Genomic DNA, 23652 nt, shown 5'->3' with positions numbered 1-23652 from the left:
CTCAATACATTCCAGTTGCTCTCATATAAAGGGCACCTCTACCACCTTGACTTCCTGGTCTGTCCTTCCTAAAGAGCGCGTAGCCATTCATGGCAGCATTCCAGTCATGGGAGCTATCCCACCATGTCTCTGTAGTTGCATTGAGATCGTAGCCCTGTGACCACACACAGATCTCTGATTCTTCTTGTTTATTTCCCATGCTGCATACATTGGTGTACAGGCATTTCAGAGAGGTATTCGAGCATGCCGATTTCCCAGGAGTACAGCAAGAGGATTCCCTACAGTCATGTCTTGTAGGCACTTCTTTGCCTGCATGCACTTGCTGGAGGTATCCCCACTTGAGCCCTGTTTTCATGACTGCATGGTCTCTATAACTCTCCCCTTCCCCATCTTTCCTAGTTTAAAGCCCTCCTTACCAGGCTGGCCAGGCTGTTGGCCAAGATGCTTGTGCCCCATTCAGTGAGGTGGATCCCCTCTCTCCCAAGCAAATATCGATCTTCAAATAGGGTCCCGCGTTCATAGAAACCAAAACCCTGCTGCCAACACCAGCAGCCCAGCCAGTTGTTTACTTGGAGAATCCGTCTACTCCTCCTCCCATCCTTCCCCCTCACTGGCAGGATCAAGGAGAAAATGACCTGGGCCCCTAGACCCTTGACCACCATCCCCAGAGCTCTGAAATCCTGTTTGATAGTTTCCAAGTTGCCCTTGGCAGTATCATTGGTGCTCACGTGGAAGAGCAGCAGGGGGTAATAGTCGGATGGGTGGACAAGCCTCGACAGTCTTTCCATGGCATCTCGGATTCGCACCCCTGGCAGGCAGCGAACCTCTCTAGACAAGAGGTCAGGCCAGCAGATGGGTGCCTCTGTCCCCTGCAGCAGGGAGTCACCCACAACAATCACTCGCTGCTGCTTCTGGGTGTTCCTGTGTGGCACAGAGTCCACCGGCTCAGTTGCTTCCCTTGAAGCCATACCCAGCTCCTCCTCAGCTTGGAGGGCACTGAACCTGTTCATCAGCTGCAAGTCTTCAGGAGGAGCAAGAGCCTTTCTCCTCATACAAGGGGTGACCAGCTTCCAGCCTTCCTTTTCTACAGACTTAATGACTTGCTGTTCCACATGGCACAGAGCCTGCCTGCACCTCCACTGCTGTGGGGGGGTTGAGACTCCCGAAGCTGTAGGATCTCTGAGAATATCCTATCTCTCTCTTGCTCATCTTCTCGGATGCTACACAGCCTGCTGACTTCCTCCCATAACTCCTTTACCTGGTGACACAACTCATCAACAACAGCACACCTTCTGCAGAAAAATTGACTGTCAGCCCCAGCCTCACAGAGAGGCCCCAGGCACTCCCTGCAGCCTGAGACCTGCAGAGCTGCATCCACTGTCAGAAGGTCTGTCTGGGTGGAAGCCTCTGACATGGCAAACACAGCAACTCCAATGGCTACTGGAGAATGTGCTCTGCTGCGTGTCATAACCATATTGAGAAAGTATACACTACTAAGACTAGAAACAAAGGCACCTTCTTTACCTCCTGTTATACAAACTGCTGCCACTGTCATCTGCACTCTGGGCCTGGCTCTTATATAGGCCTCTGCCCAGCACTGACTCACAGGGTACCTGACCCACCCTAATCAAGGGTCAGCTGGAACAAAGGCCCCCAACTCCTTCTGATCAGGGACAGCCAACAAAGCTCGTTAGCAGCAGCTACACCTAGCTAGAGCTTCCCAAGCGATGTTAAGGCCTCCTGTAGCTGTCCTTGCGTAGCTCTCCTTCCCTGTCAGCAGCAAGCACTGTCTAGTTCCTCAGAGGGTCCCCAGAAAGCCCCCACAACTTCCAGCAAGGTTTTCAGGAGTTCTAATCAGAGCCCAGATACTGCTGCGCAAACTGCTACATCTGTTCACTGCCCCTGTTAGCTGTGCTCTGGGAGCTACGCTCTAGGCCTGGTTCAACATCTCATACTGCTGGGAAAGGCTTCACTTCACGCTACCTGATTTCCAAAGTGATGGAATGAGATCAGAGTTATGCATTTTTCTCTCCTGTCAGCTTACTGCAAGGCTAATGACATCACATGGTGACTGTTCTACTCCCTGAGTTGTGAAAGATTTTAATGAGACAAATAATTACAGGTTGTAACCCACATACAGATTTTTAATACCTAGTCTCAGGTAAAACTTACCTGTGTGGCTCAATTGCACTGAGCAACACTATATTTCTTTCTGAGGTTTAGTGCCTGTTGAATGGGCTGCAGCCCAGTGAAAAAAAATCCAGTCTTACAGCATCGAAGAAAGATCTCTCAAAATTAGTAGTGCACTGAGTGTTCCCCTTCAGTGTACATAAACAGCAGCTAACCTGCTGAGCGATACCTGAAAGTAATCTTGAAAAGCTTTTCAATGACATATAGATCTCAAGACTTATACCACTGATAAATGGCTTATGCCTACCTTACCAAGATGGCTCTTCTTCTCATTTAGGAATTGTGTAACAAACAGCCTGACTGACCCTAGGTTTAATCCTGCAATCAGGATTATTGCAGTAAGAAACAGCACATGGCGTAGCAAGATCTGTGAAAGATCCGGTGAGGAGCCAGGGGACTGGCAGAGTATGTGATAGCAGCCCCGGAGTGCGCTCTCTACACGCTGATCGAAACCTGTCAAGGTCAGACATGCATATTCCATTTTTGTCAACAATGTCTAGCTGCTTAGCACCCAGTAACTACTCGAGCTTAGCATAGTTGAGATAAGGAAATAGCTCTAGCAGGGGCCCTCAGGATACACAAAATGAGTCTCGCCTGGGTGTCCAATCCATGCATCCAGCAGCCTCCCATCAGCGACCCCTCTGCGCAGTTCCCAGGGCTCCCCATGCAGCCTGGAGTGCAAGTCCTTCATTAAATCTACTTTGTTTAACCCCTCACATGCCTTGAGTGTCTCTCTACACTGGTATGTGACCCTCCCTTTCCCACCTTGTGGTCACACATGGTTAACACATGTTGGAATTCCGACACATCTGCAATGAGAAATGGAAATACTAGTTATGCACCTCATCAGAAGACATACTGCTGTCTTCAGACTGTATGGAGAGCATTAACACCTGAATTAAGACTCTTTTATTCATCTACCCCACCAACATAAGAAGCACCTAAATTAATACCTGTTCAAACATGTGCAGTTACTAAGTAGCTCTCCCAGATGATGATCAAAATAAACAATCAGGTCCTTACAAGCATCTGACATCCTGATGGGAAAAAAAAAGATTCTCTGGTGATAACAAGAAATGATGCAACTCTACTTACACAGAGCAGAGATCTCCTGCCCTCATCTGTTGGTCAAATCAACCAGTATTCAGCTGAATGAATGTATAGAATGCTAACACTGTTGGAACTGCAGCCTCACAACTCCCTTATATACTTCATTGGTCCCATCTGAATATTTTAGGAAATAAGACATACCTAGTATGAACCAAACCTTTGAGTGCGCAATTGAGCTCAGAGGCCTGCCTATGAACCTGGAAACTTTTTAACTGCTATCCTGGAGCCTTGTTCTTCTGCTGGGAGTGAGAACTTTCTCTCATTGAGCACTCTCAAATCTGAACTGATTTCAATAATATTAAAAAAAAGTGCAAAATGTTTATACAAAACAGATAGAGAAGTAGAAAAATGTCCAAGCAACCTATTCCTTTGTTAAAGTTAGCAAATGAAGAGGCTTGCCATCACACTTTCTGAAAAGCTACATAGTTACCACTGGAACCTGCAGTAATTTTGATGTTTTCACCTGCATTCACAATATTTCAAAACATTTTTTTAAAGAAACTTAGCACAGAAATAATAATATTTTCAGGTACAGGTCAACACAGAATTGTTGGACAAGATCTCGAGCATTTGAAAGGCAAAAAGTTCTGCTTAGAAGTCACTCATTTCATGCAGGGAATGAAATTGTCTTATGTGTCACCGTTCACTGGTATGGACACATCATATTACAATGCTGTTACTCCATGGGAGTAACTGTTGTTTCCAGCACAGTTACTCCTCTTTATGCTAGGGGAAATCAGACTAAGACTTCATCTCTGTTAGGAAAATTTCTACTGTACTCTAGTTTTCTGCAGACAAAACATGCAAGGTCATGCGCCCTGCAAGCAGAACATCTCATCTGACCTTGTCTCAGCTCCTGTTTTTCATACACAGTTGAAGAACTGCAAAGAAACCAGTTTAATCCAGCCAGCAGTACAAAAGTTGTTCAAAGGTGACACCAGAAGAGGTGCAAAATCAGCTAATGAATAATCATAAGCTGGACCATTTAAGGCTGGAATGGAACTATTTCATGCTGTAACGTGGCAAGGGGATTGGTAAAACTAAGAATCGTGGACAGATCTGACTGGTTATGTAAACTGAAGTATTGAATATGTAACAACTTACTTTAGCTTAAAAACTATAACAAAAAGCTACTTGGGGTCCTTCTTGCGCTCCCAGCCAAGAGGCACCTTACTGCTAGCAATAAAATTTAGCAACTTAGAAATCTGACTCCTGCTGCTCATTGTCAGTTCCTGCAAATGAACAAAAGAGAAAAGATAATTTTATCATCTCATTGGGAGCCAAGGTCTCATTCATACATGAACACGATAACAGCAAATAGAAGTGTAGAGAAATGGAACTATGAGAGACCCTTCTGGTCACCTTATTTAGTCTCTTGCAATCACACCTCAGTCATGTACAGCGTGACTGCACATAGTGCATGGGAGTAGAAGTTCAATCTGGAAAGGCTTATGGAACATCTAGTCCTGTCTTCTCTGGTGCATGAGGCTCCCCAGCACCTTCCATGTTCCTGATGACACCTTTCAAAGGTTACACACAGGAAGTAGAAAGAGTTTTGTCCTCACTGCATGGCATTCATCAGCAAACACTTAACTATGTAACTAGCATAAACATGCCTGTTCTGCAAATTCTACAATTCTTATTGTCTAGCTTATAAAGCTAAGGCGAGAGGAGATGAGGAATCTTGTCAGAGACCAGCAAGAGCCAGCTGCTCCAAGGGACAGGAAGCCAGGAACTGAGTGTGATAACACAGCTGGCAGGGCAGCGGCCTCCCCAGCCAGGGCCCAGCCCCGCAGTACCCAAGCAAGGTGAACAGGGCAGACCCAGAGATGGTGGTCAGGTTCAACCAAGAGTCCAGATCATCAAACAAGTTCGTGGTGATGAGGCAGGTCTGAGATCAAGCCAGGAAGTTAAGCCACAGGTCAGGATCAGGTCTGGTGAAGATAACCAGGGTCAGACACAGGCCAGTGAGTACATAGTGACAAAACAGGTCCAAGATCAAGCCAGGCCATAGCCAAGTACAGGCGTGGCTGTGGCTGAGTCGGAGACCAATATTTCTGACATAGCTCAGGCAAGGACTGAAGGCCCATGCCTGACCTTAAATAAGACTCCTGAGCGGATGGGCAGAGGCCACAGGTGAGGCTGGTCAGGGCCGTTAAGGCCTATTAGTGCCCTCAGGACCATGACAAATCTTTTTACTGCTTCACTAAGAGGACAGTATGAATTGGATACTGCACCTCCAAAGAGGCACTGCCAATTGCAGTGTCCAAATGCAGTGTGCTGCCTTCTCTCCCTTACTCCTCCCTGCTCCCCCCCCCCCCCCACCACCACTTGCAAGGTATTTCTATTGAAGGAAGAAATGCAATTCACCAGTGAGACAGATTAGAATGTGGGAGGATAAAGAACTGGTAATCTTGTGTAAGGACAAAGAAAACCTGAACTTACATTTCCTGATAAACTGAAAAATAAATACATACAGAAACTGGTAATATGCCTAGGCTAGAACCCTAATACTCTTTTCAAAAGCAAAGACCAATTTGCTCTCTTGTGATTTAGGGAAATTATATGAAATTAAACCCAGTTGCATCACCTCCTAGACTCTCATTTTTCTTTGCTATGAACTGAAACTACATTTTAAGGTAAGAGTATAGCTTATTCTGGTACACAAGTCAGTCCCACAACTGTGGATGTGTCTTGTAGAGCCAGATGTCAGAGATTAATATTTATAAAATTCCTATGTCTAGATGTTTCTAGTCAATTCAGTGTTGAAGCATGAGACACTTTCTGGAAAGAGTACTTCAGCTTCCTGATCTGTTCAGCATCATTAAATTCATTTCGACAATTCAATTTCAATACAATTCATTTATTTCAATAGTTGCCTTTCTTCCTAAAGCATCCTTGAAAATCAAGAGCCTGATATTTAAAAATAGAATATGGTGTATCACATCCTGGTAACATATATGTTCCTAGATCTTCTTTGCAGACTACTTTTTTCTTGATGGAGAGGGCATTGACAGACATTTTCCATACATCCAACTAACCTAGTATTTTCTCTAGAAAGCTAGGATAACATATGGCTACACTTCCCAGAGATGCCAGTAAAAAAAAAAAATCAGTGAAGAGGAAATGCTGTGGTTCATATTAGAACTTTCTATTCATTCTTAGAAGATAAAACAAAATTTATGTCCTTCTCCATCTAAGGAGAAAAAACATGAGTCTTCTAGTCCCCTCTCACCTCAGCTCATAACTTGCTCGCAGCTGTATAAATTTGTGATGAGACATGTCCTTTGCATCTGTTCTGTTACTCCTTGAAAAAGCACATTCCTGTGATATGCACATTTCTGATACTGATTCCAAACTCATAGTTGGAAATTAGCAGACATGCCAGGAAAAAAAGTTCCTTCTAGCCATGCTATGAAGAGAAAGGCTAAAATGCACAGAGGCAAAATTCTGTGTCAACTGATGCACTGGTGGGCAAGTATGAAGATTTGGGCAAAAGTGGCTTTCATCAATCCTGATAAGCACATTAGCTTGTTTGTTTGTAGGTTTCATGATAAGCACATACTTCTGGTGAAATTTAGTTATTTTCATATGAAAAAGATGGAAAATGAGCTCTTGGTTCTAGATTTAATGGAAAAATTAAGAGTTCCTCAGGAAAAACTAAGAGGAGTTTTCAAAAATAATAAGTATCATTAGTCTAAATTTTACAATATCACCACCACACTTCCCAAGGCATAGCCATATACAGTGCAGATATGCAACATGCGTTCATATGTGAAAAGCAGGTCACAGTCAGTGATTATGCCCATTTGTGCATAAAACTTCTTGAATTACAAACAAACACAGGCCCATCATTTAGCCAGACAAGATTTACAGATAACATCAAGGACATAAGCATTATTAACTGAACAACTTTAAAACTAAGTGTTTTTTTTCAAATGACTGCAAAAAAAAAAAATCAGTGGAGCATTTTAGCTAAGGCACAGCAGGCACTCAATAAATGGCTTGTTAACTTGAGAAGCAATTCTTACTTTACCCGTGCTTATAGTTTGTCTAGAAAATCCTAAACTATAAGGCAAAGCAGAATGTTTTCTACAGAGTTCTATAGTTTAAAGCCTTCTAGGATCAGGTCTGTTTTCCCGAAATCAACTCGAAAATTATGCCATCTTTATTAATAATGCAGGCATCTTACATCATTAAGTCTGGATACAAAATTTATAAACAGTCCAAACAAATGATGGTGCTTGCTGCACTGATTTTTTTTTTTAATGAGAAAACTACTTTTCCTCCTGTAGTTGTTATATCTAAAAATGGGCAAGATGAAAAGAATTGATTCCAGACTTACATTTTTGCCTTTGAGCCAAATTCTGCCCTCAGTTGCGCTCATGAAATCCCCCTTGACCTAAACACATTGGATCAGAGCGCAGCCAACAGAGGGAGCGAACAGATGCAGCAGTTTGCGCAGCAGTGTCTGGGTTCTGCCTGGGCCTTTTGTGGGCCTTGTTGGAAGTTGGGGAGGCTTTCTGGGGACCCCCGAGGAACTAGACAGTGCTTGCTGCTAGCAGGAAGGGAGAGCTGGGCAAGGACTCCTGCAGGGGGCCTTGACTTAACTTCTCCTGGGAAGTTCTAGCCAGGTGGGGCTGCTGCTAACGAGCTCTCTGGGCTGCCCTGGTCAGAGGGAGTTGGGGCTTTTGATTCAGGTGGCTCCTGATTGGGTGGGTCAAGCACCCTTGTGAGTCACTGCTAGGCAGAGGCCTATATAAGAGCCAGGCCTAGAGCACAGCTCCCAGAGTGCAGCCAACAGAGGCAGCGAACAGATGCAGCAGTTTGTGCAGCAGCTCGCGCAGAAGGGTGCCAGAAGGCAAAGAAGGCGCCTCTCCATTTTGCACAGGGGTGTGTCCTTCCCCGGGGCATGGTCATGACATGCTGCAGAGCACGTTCCCCAGTGGCTGCTGGAGGTGCTGCATCAGCTGTGTCTGAGGCTTCAACCCAGACAGACCCTCAGACAGCAGATGCAGCTCTGCAGGTGTCAGGCTGCAGGGAGTGCCTGGGGCCTCTCTGTGAGGCCTGGGCTGACAGTCAGCTCTCCTGCATGAGGTGTGCTGTGGTTGACCAGTTGCGTCACCAGATAAAGGAGTTACGGGAGGAAGTCAGTAGGCTGCGTAGCATCCGAGAGGATGAGCAGGAGATTGACAGGGCGTTCTTGGAGACTGTTCAGCTCCGGGAGTCCCCTGCCCCCACTGCAGCGGAGTTGTCAGAGGGCTCAGCACCATGTGTAAAGGTGCATCATAACGCTGTTGAAGAGGGCTGGAAGCTGGTGACCTCTCGTAGAAGGAGAAAGGCTCTTGCTCCTCCTCAAGACTTACCCTTGAAGAACAAGCTTAGCGCCCTCCAAGCTGAGGAGGAGCTGGGCATGGCTCCAAGGGAGGCAACTGGCCTGGCAGACCCTGTGCCGTGCAGGAACCCCCGGAAGAAGCGGCGAGTGATTGTTGTGGGTGACTCCCTGCTGCAGGGGACAGAGGCACCTATCTGCCGACCTGACCTCTTGTCTAGAGAGGTTTGCTGCCTGCCAGGGGCTCAAATAAGAGATGTCGTGGAAAGACTGCCAAGGCTTGTCCATGCATCAGACTACTACCCTCTGCTGATCATCCATGTGGGCACTAATGACACGAAAGGCAAACTGGAAACCATCAAACGGGACTTCAGAGCTCTGGGAGTGGTGGTCAAGGGTCTGGGAGCCCAGGTCGTTTTCTCCTCAATCTTGCCTGTGAGGGGAAAGGACGGGAGGAGGAGTAGACGAGTTTTCCAAGTTAACAGCTGGCTGTGCTGCTGGTGTTGGCAGCAGGGCTTTGGTTTCTATGGCCATGGGACCCTGTTTGAAGATCAACAGCTGATGGGGAGAGATGGGATCCACCTTACCAAGCGGGGCACGCACGTCTTTGCCAACAGATTGGCCAGCCTGGTAAGGAGGGCTTTAAACTAGGCGAGATGGGGGAAGGGGAGTGGTATAGTGGCAGGGGAGTCAGTAAAACACCGCTCAAGTCAGGATGCCTCCAGCGGGTGCATGCAGCCAGGGGAGACAGCATGGGACATGGCTATGGAGGATCCTCTTGCACCTCTCCTGGGAAGCCTGCGTGCTTGAGTGGCTCTCTGAAATGCCTGTATACCAATGCACGCAGCATGGGGAATAAGCAGGAAGAGTTAGAGATCTGTGTGCGGTCGCAGGGCCATGATCTCATTACGGTTGCAGAGACATGGTGGGATAGTTCACATGACTGGGATGCTGTCATGGATGGCTATGTGCTTTTTAGGAAAGACAGGCCAGGAAGGCGAGGTGGTGGAGTTGCTCTTTATGTGAGGGAGCAACTAGAATGTATGGAGCTCTGCCTCGGGGTGGATGAAGAGCAAGTTGAGAGCCTATGGGTAAGGATTAAAGGGCAGGCTAACATGGGTGACACTGTTGTGGGGGTCTACTACAGGCCACCTGATCAGGAGGAAGCCATAGATGAGGCCTTCTACAGACAGCTGGAAGTAGCCTCACGATCACAGGCCCTGGTTCTCATGGGAGACTTCAACCACCCTGATATCTGTTGGGAAGACAGCACAGCTAGGCACAAACAGTCAAAGAGGTTCCTGCAGAGGATTGATGATAATTTCTTGACCCAGGTGGTGGAGACGCCAACGAGGAGAGGTGCAATGCTAGACCTTGTACTAACGAACAAAGAAGGTCTAGTTGGAGATGTGATGGTTGGGGGCAGCCTTGGCTGCAGTGACCATGAGATGGTGGAGTTCAGGATCCTACGAGGAGGGAGCAGGGCAATGAGTAGGATTGCAACGCTGGACTTCAGGAGAGCTAACTTTGGCCTCTTCAGGGACCTACTTAGGGGAATCTCCTGGGGTAGGGCCCTAGAAGGAAGAGGGGTCCAAGAAAGCTGGTTAATATTCAAGCGTCACTTCCTCCAGGCTCAAGATCAGTGCATCCCTCTGAGGAAGAAGTCCAGCAAAGTGGGCAGGAGACCTGCATGGATGAGCAAGGAACTCCTGGCCAAACTCCAACAGAAGAAGGAAGTACACAGAATGTGGAAAAGGGGACAGGCCACTTGGGAGGAATACAGGGACGTTGTCAGAGTGTGCAGGGATGCGACAAGGAAGGCTAAGGCCCATTTGGAATTAAATCTGGCAAGGGATGTCAAGGACAACAAGAAGGGCTTCTTCAAATACATCAATAGCAAAAGGAAGACTAGGGAAAACGTGGGTCCACTACTGAATGGGGCAGGTGCCCTGGTGACAAAAGATACAGAGAAGGCAGAGTTATTGAATGCTGCCTTTGTTTCAGTCTTCACTGCTAAGGCCAGTCCTCAGGAATTCCAGACCTTGGAGACAAGAGAGGAAGGCTGGAGAAAGGAAGACTCTCCCTTGGTCGAGGAGGATCGGATTAGAGATCTTTTGTCCAAACTTGACACCCACAAATCCATGGGCCCTGATGGGATGCACCCACGAGTGCTGAGGGAGCTGGCGGATGTTCTTGCTAGGCCACTCTCCATCATCTTTGAAAGGTCCTGGAGATCAGGAGAGGTGCCTGAGGACTGGAAGGAAGCCAGTGTCACCCCAGTCTTCAAAAAGGGCAAGAAGGAGGAGCCAGGAAACTACAGGCCTGTCAGCCTCACCTCCATCCCTGGAAAGGTGATGGAACAGCTCCTCCTGAAGGTCATCACTAAGCATCTGGAGGACAAGAAGGTGATCAGGAGTAGTCAGCATGGATTCACCAAAGGGAAATCATGCTTGACCAATCTGATAGCCTTCCATGATGGAATGACTGGCTGGGGAGATGAGGGGAGAGCAGTGGATGCTGTCTCCCTGGACTTCAGCAAGGCTTTTGACACTGTCTCCCATCACATCCTCCTAGGTAAGCTCAGGAAGTGTGGGCTAGACGAGTGGACGGTGAGGTGGCTTGAGAACTGGCTGGATGGTCGAGCTCAGAGGGTTGTGGTGAATGGCGCAGAGTCAAGTTGGAGGTCTGTGGCTAGTGGTGTCCCCCAGGGGTCAGTCCTGGGTCCAGTCTTGTTCAATATATTCATCAATGACCTGGAGGAAGGGACAGAGTGCACCCTCAGCAAGTTTGCTGATGATACTAAACTGGGGGGAGAGGCTGACACACCAGAAGACTGTGCTGCCATTCAGAGGGACCTGGACAGGCTGGAGAGATGGGCGGAGAGGAACCTCATGAAGTTCAACAAAGGTAAGTGCAAGGTCCTGCCCCTAGGGAGGAATAACCCCATGCACCAGTACAGGCTGGGGGCTGACCTGCTGGAAAGTAGCTCTGCAGAGAAGGACCTGGGAGTGCTGGTGGACAACAAGTTAAACATGAGCCAGCAGTGTGCCCTTGTGGCCAAGAAGGCCAATGGTCTCCTGGGGTGCATTAGGCAGAGTGTTGCCAGCAGGTCGAGGGAGGTGATCCTGCCCCTCTACTCAGCCCTGGTGAGGCCTCACCTGGAGCCCTGTGTCCAGTTCTGGGCTCCCCAGTACAAGAGAGACATGGCACTCCTGGAGAGAGTCCAGCGGAGGGCTACCAAGATGATTAGAGGGCTGGAGCACCTCTCCTATGAAGAAAGGCTGAGAGAGCTGGGCCTGTTCAGCCTGGAGAAGAGAAGATTGAGAGGGGATCTCATCAACGTGTACAAGTATCTGAAGGGGGAGTGTCAAGAGGATTGAGGCCAGGCTCTTCTCCGTGGTGCCCAGCAACAGGACAAGAGGCAATGGGCAGAAACTGAACCACAGGAAGTTCCACCTGAACCTGAGAAAAAACTTCTTCACTGTGAGGGTGACAGAGCATTGGAACAGGTTGCCCAGAGAGGTGGTGGAGTCTCCTTCCCTGGAGATATTCAAAAGCCGTCTGGATGTGATCCTGGGCAATGTGCTCTAGATGACCCTGCTTGAGCAGGGAGGTTGGACTAGATGATGTCCAGAGGTCCCTTCCAACCTAAACGATTCTGTGATTCTGTGATCTATTTGTGGAGAGTAGTCAAATGTAGTCTCATACAAAATGGAAAGCCCTTCAAGTGTATCTACTGAAACCTGTTAATCTCCAAGAGGAGGGTTCTCTGCAGAAATATAATCCAGAAGTTTAAAGATGGCTAGTCCTGAAATTTTAATTTTATTCCTTATAGACAGAGAGAGCAAAATGCTATTAGAGATGTTTGGAGACTTTTTGGGTTTATGGTTGTAACTATTTCTGTCTCTAGTTAACAGCCACAGAGACTTATTTTTCTGAATGTTTTAACAGGTGGCCCATATTACAGGACAATTGATATATAAGAACTTCAATGACCAAGACTTACTGTGACCAATTTTAGGAGTTCCACTTTCACTACTGCAGTCTCAAGAGAGGAAAGAAACCAGAAAAAGTCAAGGACTGTCAAATCTCATTCTTACAAATTGAAGCCTCCTTTCTTCACTTAAATTCACAAAATCTTGGAGAGTAAGAAGCCATGAAGTTTTCAGCTGGCTTCCCTTCCCTTTGCTATATTGTTAATCTCACTTGTTTTTAGTGCTAATCCTGGTTTGTCATTGATAAGGCGCCACACAGGCAAGCATGGGAGTCAGAATGGTGCAGCCCATAGAAGAGAGGCTTGCTCTGGGGGGCTCCCCAGGAGTTAACGAACCCCGGGTGCACCACAGCCAGAGTCGCCACACTGTGGGGTCACAGAAAGAGAGAGGGAGAGAAAGAAAGAGAGTGAGGAGAGAAACAAAGAGAGGGCAAGAAAGAGAGAGCGAGAGAAAGCAGGAGAGGGAGAAAGAGAGACAAAGAGGGAAAGAGGGAAAGATAGAGAAAGAGAGAGAAGGAGAGAGAGAAGGAAAGAGTGAGAGAAAGAAAGAGAGAAAGAAAGAAACAAACAAGGGGAAAGAGAAAGAAACAAAGAGACGAGAGTGAAAGAGGAAGAGAGATGAGAGAGAGAAAGATAGCGAAATGGAGAGAGAGAAAGTAAAAGAAAGGGAAAGAGAATGAGAGAAAGAGAAAAACGAGAAAGAAAGAGAGAAGGAGAGCAAGAAGGATAGAAAGAGTGAGAAAGTGAGAGAAAAGGAGAGAGAGAGAGAGAGACAAAGGAGGAGATAGAGAGAATGAGATATGGAGAAAAAGAGACAGAGAGAGACAGAGGGGGAGAGAGAGAGAAAGACAGAAAAAAGAGACAAAGAATGAGAGAGAGTGAGAAAGAAAGAGAAAGAGAGGAAAAGCAAGAGAGAGAAAAACTGAGTGAAAGGCAGAGAGAGAAAGAGAGGGGGAAGAGAGGGAAAGAGAGAGAAAGACAGAGAGAGTGAAAGAGGAAGAGAGAAAGAGAGTGAAAGAGGAAGAGAGAAAGAGAGAAAGGGAGACAGGGACAGAGAGAGAGACATAAAGAGAGAGAAAGAGGGAGAGAGAGAGAGAAAGGGAGACAGAAAGAGAGAAAGAGAGAGTGACAGACAGAAAGAATGAAAGAGAAGGAGAGAGAAAGAGATCGAAAGAAAAGAGGGGAAGAGAAAAAGATAGAGAGACAGAGACAGAGAGAGAACAATAGCAAGAAGGAGAGAAAGATATAAAGAGAGCGAGAAGGAAAGAGAGAGAGAAAGAGAGGGAAAGGGGGAAAGAGAAAGATAGAAAAATAGCGAGGATTGAAAGAGAAAGCGAGAGAGAGAAAAAGAGCAGGAGAGGGAGGGAGAGAAAGAAAGAGAAAGAAGCAGAGAGAGACAGAGAGAGGGAAAGAGAATGGAAGAGAAAAGGACAGAGAGGAAAGAAACAAGAGACACAAAGAAATTGTTAAAGAAAGAGAGAGATAGAAAGAGTGAGGAGAGATAGAAAGAGAGAGAGAGAGCAATAAGGGCAGATAGAGAGAGACAGACAGAGACAGAGAGACAGACAGAGACAGAGAGACAGACAGAGACAGAGAGACAGACAGAGACAGAGAGACAGAGCACGAGAAAGAGCACGCACAAGAGAGACAAAGACTAAGAGAGAGAGAGACAGAGAGAGACAAACAGAGAAAGAGAGGCTGAGAGAGACTGAAAGAGAGAGACAGAAAGAGAGAGAGAGTGAGAAAGAAAGAGAGGAAAAGGAGGGAAAGAGGGAGAAAGGGAAAGAGAGAGAGTGAGAGAGAGAAAAAGCAGGAGAGAAAGAGTGAGCAAGAAAGAGAGAAAGAAGGAGAGAGGACATGAGAGAGACGGAGAGAGAAACGGCAAGAGAGAGAGGGAGAGGGAAAGAGAGGGAAAAGGGAAAGAGAAAGGGAGAGAGAGAAAGGAAGAGAGAGAGGGAGAAAACTAGAAAAAGAGCGGGGAAAGTGAAAAAGAGAGATAAAGAGAAAGACATACAGAGACAGAGAGAGAGAGTGAGAGAGAGAAAGACATACAGAGACACAACGAGAGACAGAAAGAGACAGAGAGAGGCTGAAACAGAGACAGAGAGTGAGAGAGAGCAAGAATAAGAGAGAAAAAGAAAGCATGAGAGAAAGATAGCGAGAGAAAGCATGAGAGAGAAAGAGAGAGAGAGGAAGCGAGAGAAAGCGTGAGAGAGAGACAAAGACAAGAGGAGAGAGGAGGAGAGAGGGGAGAGGATGAGAGACGAGAGAAACGAGGAGAGGGAGGAGGAGAGAGTCAGGAGGGGAGAGAGAGGAGGAGAGAGAAGGAGAGAGAGGAGGAGAGAGGAGGGTGGAGGCAGAGAGAGGAGGAGGAGAGGAGGAAGAGAGTAGAGGAGAGGCAGAGAGAGGAGGAGGAGAGAGAGGAGGAGAGAGGCAGAGAGGAGGAGAGAGAGGAGGAGAGAATCAGTAGGAGGGAGGAGGAGGAGGAGAAAGGAGGGGAGAGGAGGAGAGCAGAGGAGAGATGAAGGTGGAGGCGGAGAGAGGAGGAGGAGGAGAGAGGAGGAAGAGAGTGGACGAGAGGAGCGGAGAGGAGGAGAGAGGAGGAGAGACAGGAGGAGAGGAGACAGGGAAGGAGAGAGGAGACAGGAGGAGGAGGGAGGAGACAGGAGGAGAGACAGGAGGAGAGGAGAGAGGGAAGGAGAGAGGAGAGGAGGGAGGAGGAGAGAGGAAGAGAGGAGGAGAGAGATGGGTGAAGAGAAGCAGATGGGGAGAGGAAAGAGGAGAGAAGAGAGCGAGGAGACAGAGGAGGAGACAGGCGGAGAGAGGATGAAGAGAGAGAATGAGAAAGAGGAGGAGAGAGAAGAGAGGAGGAGAGGGAAGGAGAGAGGGGAGGAGAGAGAGGCAGAGAGAGAGGAGGAGAAAGAGGAGGCGAGAGGGGAGGAGAGTGTGGAGGAGAGAGGGGAGGAGAGGAGGAGAGAGGCAGAGAGAGAGGAGGAGAAAGAGGAGGCGAGAGGGGAGGAGAGTGTGGAGGAGAGAGGGGAGGAGAGGAGGAGAGAGGCAGAGAGAGAGGAGGAGAAAGAGGAGGCGAGAGGGGAGGAGAGTGTGGAGGAGAGAGGGGAGGAGAGGAGGAGAGAGGCAGAGAGAGAGGAGGAGAAAGAGGAGGCGAGAGGGGAGGAGAGTGTGGAGGAGAGAGGGGAGGAGAGAGGCAGAGAGAGAAGGAGAAAGAGGAGGTGAGAGGGGAGGAGAGTGTGGAGGAGAGAGGGGAGGAGAGAGGCAGAGAGAGAGAAGGAGAAAGGGGAGGAGAGTGTGGAGGAGAGAGGGGAGGAGAGGAGGAGAGAGGCAGAGAGAGAGAAGGAGAAAGGAGGTGAGAGGGGAGGAGAGTGTGGAGGAGAGAGGGGAGGAGAGAGGCAGAGAGAGAGAAGGAGAAAGAGGAGGCGAGAGGGGAGGAGAGGAGGAGAGAGGCAGAGAGAGAGAAGGAGAAAGAGGAGGTGAGAGGGGAGGAGAGTGTGGAGGAGAGAGGAGGAGAGAGGAAGAGAAGAGAAAGGAGGAGAGAGGAGAGGAGGAGAGAGGCAGAGAGAGAGGAGAAAGAGGAGGTGAGAGGGGAGGAGAGTGTAGAGGAGAGGAGGGAGGAAGAGAGAAGAGAAAGGAGGACAGAGGAGATAGGAGGAGAGGGAGGAGGGAAAGAGAGGAGGAAAGAGTGAAATGGAGAAAAGAGGAGGGGAGGGAGAGAAGGAGAGAGAGGAGAAGGGAGGAGGAGAGAGGAGGATGGAGAGGAGATAGAGAGAAGGAGAGAGGAGTAGAGAGTGAGAGAGTAGCTGACGAGCTGAGAGGAGGCGATATGAGGAGAGACGAGGAGGGAGAGAAGAGGCAAGAAAGGAGAAGATAGAGGAGGGGAGAGAATAGGAGAGAGGAGGAGAAAGGAGAAGAGAGGAGGAGGGAGGAGGAGAGAGGAGAAGGTGAGGAGGAGAGTGAGCAGGAGAGAGGAGGAGAGAGAGGAGCAGAGAGTGGAGAGGAGAGAGGAGGAGAGAGTTGGGGAGAGAGGGGAGTGAGGAGGAGAGATGGAGGAGGGGAGAGAATAGGCGAGAGGAGGAGAGATGAGAGAGGAGAGAGAAGGAGAGAGAGGGAAATAGAAAGAGGGAAGGAGAGAGAGAAGAGGGAAGAGGAGGAGAGAGGAGGTGATAGAGGATTAGAGAGAAGAGTAGAGAGAGGAGGAGAGAAGAGGAGGAGAGGGTAGAGGGAAAGAGGAGGAGAGAGAGAGGAGGAGAGAGTGAAGAGGAGAAAGAGAAGAGATAGAGGAGGGGAGGGAGAGAAGGAGAGAGAGGAGAAGGCAGGAGGAGAGAGAGGAGGATGGAGAGGATGAGAGACAGAGAGCAGTTCACAGAATCACATGATCACAGAATCACAGTGGTTGAGGTTGGAAGGCACCTCTAGAGATCACCTAGTCCAACCTCCCTGCTCCAGCAGGGTCCTCTAGAGCATATTGTCCAGGATCGTATGCAGGCAGCTTTCGAATATCTCCAACGATGGAGACTCCACAACCTCTCTGGGCAACCTGTTCCAGGGCTCAGTCACCCTCACAGGAAAGAAGTTTTTCCTCATGTTCAGATGGAACTGCCTGTGGTTCAGTTTCTGCCCATTGCCTCTCGTCCTGTCACTGGGCACCACGGAGAAGAGTCTGGCCTCGTCCTCTTGACACCCTCCCTTCAGATACTTGTACACATTGATAAGATTATCCCTCAGTCTTCTCTTCTCCAGGCAGAACAGGCCCAGCTCTCTCAGCCTCCCCTCATATGACAGATGTCCCAGTGCCTTAATCATCTTAGTGGCCCTTTGCTGGACTTGTTCCAGGAGCTCCATGTCTCTCTTGTACTGGGGAGCCCAGAACTGGACACAGGACTCCAGATGTGGCCTCACCAGGGCTGAGGAGAGAGGATGGATCACCTCCCTCGACCTGCTGGCAACACTCTGCCTAATGCAGCCCCAGGATACCATTTTCCTTCTTGGCCACAAGGGCACACTGCTGGCTCATGGTCAACTTGTTGTCCACCAGGACTCCCAGGTCCTTCTCTGCAGAGCTGCTTTCCAGCAGGTCAGCCCCCAGCCTGTACTGGTGCATGGGATTATTCCTCCCTAGGGGCAGGACCTTGCACTTGCCTTTGTTGAACTCCATGAGATTGCTCTCCGCCCAACTCTCCAGCCTGTCCAAGTCCTTCTGAATGACAGCAGAGACCTCTGGTGTCTCAGCCACTCCTCCCAGTTTCGTATCATCAGCAAACTTGCTGAGGGTGCACTCTGTCCCTTCATCCAGGTCATCGATGAATACATTGAACAAGACTGGACCCAGGACTGACCCCTGGGGGACACCGCTAGCTACAGGCCTCCAAGTAGACTGTGCCACTGATCACACCCATCTGAGCTCTGCCATTCAGCCAGTAGTTGAGAGGAGGAGAGGGAGGAAGAGAGAGAGAAGAGGAGAGAGGGGAGGAGACAGAGAGGAGGCGAGAGAGGAGAAGAGAGAGGAGGGGAGAGGAGGAGATAGAGGAGCAAGCAAAATGCTGCACATTGTTTGCGTGCAGTAATAGAGAGCAGGGAACTGTTCACTTGCACTGCACTATACAGCCAGTCTCTGCCTACAGTTATATAAGGCTCCAGAAAGGTCACTAGTATGCTAACAGTACAAAGCTGGCACAGAAACTGTGTGGAAGTTGTGTCGGTACCCACACAGCCCACCCTTGGCAAATGACTGGGATAACAGCTTCCTTCTACTGCTGAATATCTGAAACTCAGTTGAATTTGGCAGTATTTCCTTTAACTATAATAATAAAAAGTAGATGTGGAAGAGAGACATTTAGGCCTGAGTTGTCTAATGGCTAGGAGATATGATAGCGTGTAGAACCCACTAGTAACCACAAAGTACCTACTTCCTTATGCAAAGTAAGGTAAGAACTAAACAAGCAAGAAAAACCCCAAAACAACACCCTCCCAATGCTTTATCTGCTTTAATACATGGTTTAACTAGAGCCAAGGCTCAAGGAGCGGGGGGAAGAGCAAGGGGTTGCTAGGGAAATCAGGGTTGCCCCAGTTTTAAGCTGACATAAGGAAGAAAAACATTATCCATTTGTTGATCAGAGCTGGATTCTAACATACACAAGTACTGTTTACCTAGAACTGTGAGGGGACCACACAAGAAGCCATTCACTGCAATAACTGTTTTCCCCTTGGTGGTCTCTCTGCAAAGGTCAAGGAATCAATGGAAATAAAGATGGAGCTGCCAGTACTTCTGCAACTCCATGGTCTGTGCAAACTGGTGGGGCAGAAGGATGCTCTTTCTCCCCCTCGCAACAGACACACTTGACACCTTCTGGCTATTGTTGCCACCACCCATGGGATTGGTGCCCTCTTGTGGTAGAGGCTGACAGCCTGCCTGTCTCCCCAGCATTCAGGTTCAAAAGATGTACCTCACATTCCACTGTGGTCTCTTCTCCTTCTTGAGGCATGACATTTACTTACTGCAGTCCACCACACCATCCTTCCTGATATCTGCAGCCCCAATGCTGCTTTCAACACTTAGACCTTGGGAAATGCCACTCCTTCCTCTTTTCTCCAGAGGTCTCAAGGAAGCAGTATTCCCTACTTCTTTCATCCAAGCAATTGTCTTCTCTGGCATCTTAGCTGATCAGTTTTACAACCTCTGCCTGTCAGGTTCATGTACACCCCTCAGGTACGCATTCCTAGGCTGACTGACCCGGCCTGAAGTCCAAGGTGCTTGTCTTTAAAACACTGCTTATACAATGCTGCATAAATGTTCTCCCTTTTTATTAAACATACGTGGACTAAAAGTTGAACTATAAATTTAAATAAAACAGTCTCTAAACAAGGAAAATGCTTCAGACACATTTATTATAATCTGCCTTAGAACCCAATGCCTTTTCAATGTCCTTTCGGGGTATTGTGAATAACAGTCAAGTCATAGATAATAAAGGGGCTGTCAACCATGTGTCTTCCTACCAGGTAAGCAATGGTTCATTGTAGTTACATTGACATTTCTTTTGATAACTAATAAACACTAATTCATATAAGCACAAAGATAATTACTAGGCAAAGTAATTACACTGTGTAGATAAAATCTCTCTCTAAACCAAATAAAAGCACTGTCAAAGTAAGATCAATAAGTACAATTCAGTTATCAAGTTAACTCTCTCATTCTGTCAACTAGGAGCGGCTAGTTACAAGAAGTCAGCCTGACAGACTAACAGCTCTCTGTGAGACAGTCACAGGCTCAAATCAAAATTTCTTAACTGGGACCAGATTTTTAGAAATTAAGTGTAGAAACATACACACTGCAGGACTTCTTTAAATCATCTAGTTACTTAAATGGAGATGTTATTTGCCTGGGTACTAGGGATGCAGCTACTTCTTTAGAAACCCTAGTCTGGCATATAATAATTTGTCCATGTCTTATACAAGTATCCCGTTTTGGTCTCCTCATCTCTCCTTCTCCAAAGCTCAGAATTTCATGCAAAGAAATGAGTCTGATATAGTTAAAACCAGCCTCAGTTTACTTCATTTCTTACCTTTAGAGGCTTTTAGATGAGGGCTCAGTTGTAAAGAAGCTTGGAGCAGCATAAACTCAGGGAGACAGCACCAGGCTAGAACTCAGAAAGCTGTAATGATTCTGTTCACAACTCAGTCATTGGCCTTGCAGGTGACCTTGGGCAAATCATTTTCACTTTGCTGTGCCTCAATTTACTGAGAAATGGGTAATAGCTATAGCTGGTGATCAAAAGCACTATACAGAACTAGAATGGTATTATTTCCAACAATTCATTGTTGAGCAGGGTTTCCTAACATTGCATTGCTTTGCCAACTTAGAAGAAAAGGTTGAGCACTTTGAATATAAAAGGATGACAGATAAAAACATAGCAGCAAGTAATACCAGAAATTGTTGTTCTCTGAAGAACAAACAAATAATAGCAAATTAGCACTGAAATGAGAGCTTGCACCAAGCAGTCAAAAAGAACAGAGGAAGCAAGGGTCTTCTCCTCACCTAGGGCATCAGGCAGGAGGGCGATATCGGGCCCTAGACTATGCATAGCTTCTGGTAAAACAAACCACACATAAGGCAATACAAAGAGGAAAAAGTTAGATGCAGGGTGGGTCATACCTAATGGAACAAATTGAGAGGTGGCAGAAAGCACTGTTTGCTAATGAAGGACAACCAAACCTCCTAGAGGAGGACATGCACTTCTATACATTTTTCTGAAGAGGTAACCACAGGCAGGGCAGTTGGATGCAGAGATGAGAAACAGCATACACATATGTGCTAATGGGAAGGAACTATTGCAAAGAAAAGGACTACTGTAATTTTCTCATTTCTTTTCCTCAGTGGAGCTCTTTGCAGAAATGACAAGAGCCAAACCACAATGAAAAAAGAAAAAAACTCACTAATAACAATGAAAACTTGCTTACAGATTTAGCATATCTCACCAGCCAGGCAGAATGGCAGCAACCAGCTTCACTTAAGGGAGATTTGCTTAGAACTGCTGTCACACATTGGGAATAAACAAGCCATGCTTTCATGTAATGCAAGTACAGTCATTGCACTTCCCTGAAGCATTCTTGTAGTCACTCATTTTGAATAGTGTTGGGAAAGGTAAACTATGTCATAAAATGTTTCAGGCAACTTGAGATCCAGATCTTTGGGTTTGGTTGGATCCAGGAATACGGGTTGAGCTTTCCTTATGTGGAAGTAAAAGACAATCAATAGTAGGAAAACTAACTCCATTTTTACTAACCACTATCTTAAGGTAAGAATAAAGGAAGAATCCATGAACTTTGTATGAACTCACCAACTCCTGCCTGGCATCCCAGGCATGAACCTTGAGTGTCTCTCCGCTGGTATCTGACCCTCTCTTGCCCGTCTTATGGTCACACCTTCATACAGGTTGGGCAGACATCTAACACAGTTCTAGTCCATCACATTGCCAAGATTGGGAAGGGAAAAGGTGAATCCTGGTGTTTTACTATCGGCCATTTTAAGAATCTGTACCAGGGAGGAAGATGATGTTGCACAGATGCAGAGAGCACAATCACCACTTTGAAATTAAAATAAATTTTATATCTGCCAAAGGGTAAAAAAATCTATCTGAGGAATCAACTTAATGGTTAACCCTGAAAATAAACTAAACTCCTCCATTCATAGGAAAGACACTACAGGGTTCTGCCTCATAGTCACAAGACAGTAAGAAGGAATTAAGGGCATACTGTGGCCACCCACTCCTAATATCTGTGATTATGGGAAGCGAAAGGGCTGTTGAATACAGGTACAATCCCAGCAGACACTCAGAGAAATCCATTTTCACATAAGTGCTCTACACATTTCCAAGGGAGCTTGGGCAAGAAGCAGTCAAAGAACCAAAAAACACTAATTCAGTACCTTAATTACAAAGATACCCTACCTTGCAAAGTCTCTTGGTCTACAGGCCGAGACAATTTTACTCCCATACCTGGATAATAAGCAAAACATTGCTAGGTCCCCCTGTTTAGAGCAGTCCAGCAACATGTCAGGCCACATCCTAGTCTTTTATGTGTATCCTTTTTCGCAGAAGCTTCATCTTAAATAATCTTTTGTTTAAAAGATTATTTAAGCATGACCCTCTAATTAAAGCAATTTTTTCCCCCACACTTAAGACAGCTTTCAAAGAAAATATTTCAGAGGCTCAAAAACTGCTGAATGGAGGAAAAAAATAGAAGTCATTGTTACATTCCCCTTCCATCCTCTCGTGTCCTATCCATCAAAGAAAATAGCAATCCGCAGCAAAATTTAAAACAAAAGATACCAAAAAAATCCCACCCAAACACAACAACCCCCCTGCTCCAAACAAACATTAAACCCCTGCAGTAGGACTGATATGGCAAAGATGAATTAAAATATTTAAATGAATAAGCAAAGCAAAAGCTTAGCTGCTCTGAACAAAGCTGAAGGAAAATTGCTTAATTTTGGATAATCTTTGGATAACACTAGCTGAGCCTGTCCTGTAGGTCTTTCTCCACTACTCAGTGGCTAAGCCATCTTGCTTAATTTAGCACTTTTTTTTTAAATCACCCACTCAGGCATGGATACACAAGCCACATGTGCTAAGAATGTCTGCCCTGCACTGAAATCAGTATCAGCATTATCATTTTATTACTTGTACAGCTGGGCTTTTAATACAACTGATTTGTTTCATCTTTTTAATACCTTTGGTTTCTTTTCTTAATGGTTTGCATGTAGTCTTCTCTGCTAGCCTTTACACATTTAATGATTTGGGGAGGGAAAACTACTGTGGAGAAAAAAAGTCTTCAGAGTAAAATATTTTTAGCACATCTTTTCTCCCCTTCTACAGAGATACACTTTATTTCTAGGTTTCACTCAAAACATAACTGACAATTTGACAAATCTACTATTTCCTGAACAGGATACACACCTTGAATTCTATTCTCATTGAGCAATAATTAGAGATAATCATTTATACCCTGTTAAACAGAGAAGACAAGGGCAAAATTTATTAATAGAAGGACTAGTTTTATAGCATTGGTTGTCTGAAAGAACATAGGAAAATACATGATCTGTTTGATGCAACATTCAAGAAAGGGATATTTACAGTCTGAATTATGGCAGTGATGACAATGTATCTCCTGCTGTATTCATAGGCCAGAATTTGGCTTTGTTTAAATCTCCAGACTGAAAAAAAAAGTAAATGAAGAAAGAAAAAGACAGGAGTATCACTTTACAGCAGAATGAATCAGGCTGAGGTAGAAAACAGGATAAAGATGAAATATATTCACATAAACATTAATCAGATATTAGCATCTCAAACCATAATACAGATCACTTTTTTGTATTCTGCTACAGTACATTTACCTCTCATCATTAGATCAGCAACAGCACTACAATTATTTCAGTAATGAAGAAGCTGCCATCCTTAAAATTCTGTCATGGTGCCTTAAAGAAGATCTAACCAAGTATTCTCTCCATTAACATAAG

General features: G+C 46.5%; 1 protein-coding gene across 1 annotated transcript in view; it reads right to left on the bottom strand.

Annotated features, from left to right (window-relative positions):
- Window positions 1-3078: 3078 nt before the first annotated feature.
- The window catches only part of LOC104145901 (protein AF-9), a 138156-nt gene continuing 117582 nt past the window's right edge, over window positions 3079-23652 (bottom strand). Inside the window, exon 12 of the mRNA XM_068925631.1 lies at window positions 3079-5234. Within this exon, the coding sequence (XP_068781732.1) occupies window positions 5229-5234 (6 nt within the window). The 3' untranslated portion in view covers window positions 3079-5228. The remainder of the gene's footprint in view (window positions 5235-23652) is intronic.

The sequence above is a fragment of the Struthio camelus genome, chromosome W (genome assembly GCF_040807025.1).
Source record: "Struthio camelus isolate bStrCam1 chromosome W, bStrCam1.hap1, whole genome shotgun sequence".
NCBI lineage: Eukaryota > Metazoa > Chordata > Aves > Struthioniformes > Struthionidae > Struthio > Struthio camelus.
The sequence above is the reverse complement of the archived record's forward strand: the minus strand, read 5'-3'. Positions and strand labels throughout refer to the sequence as shown.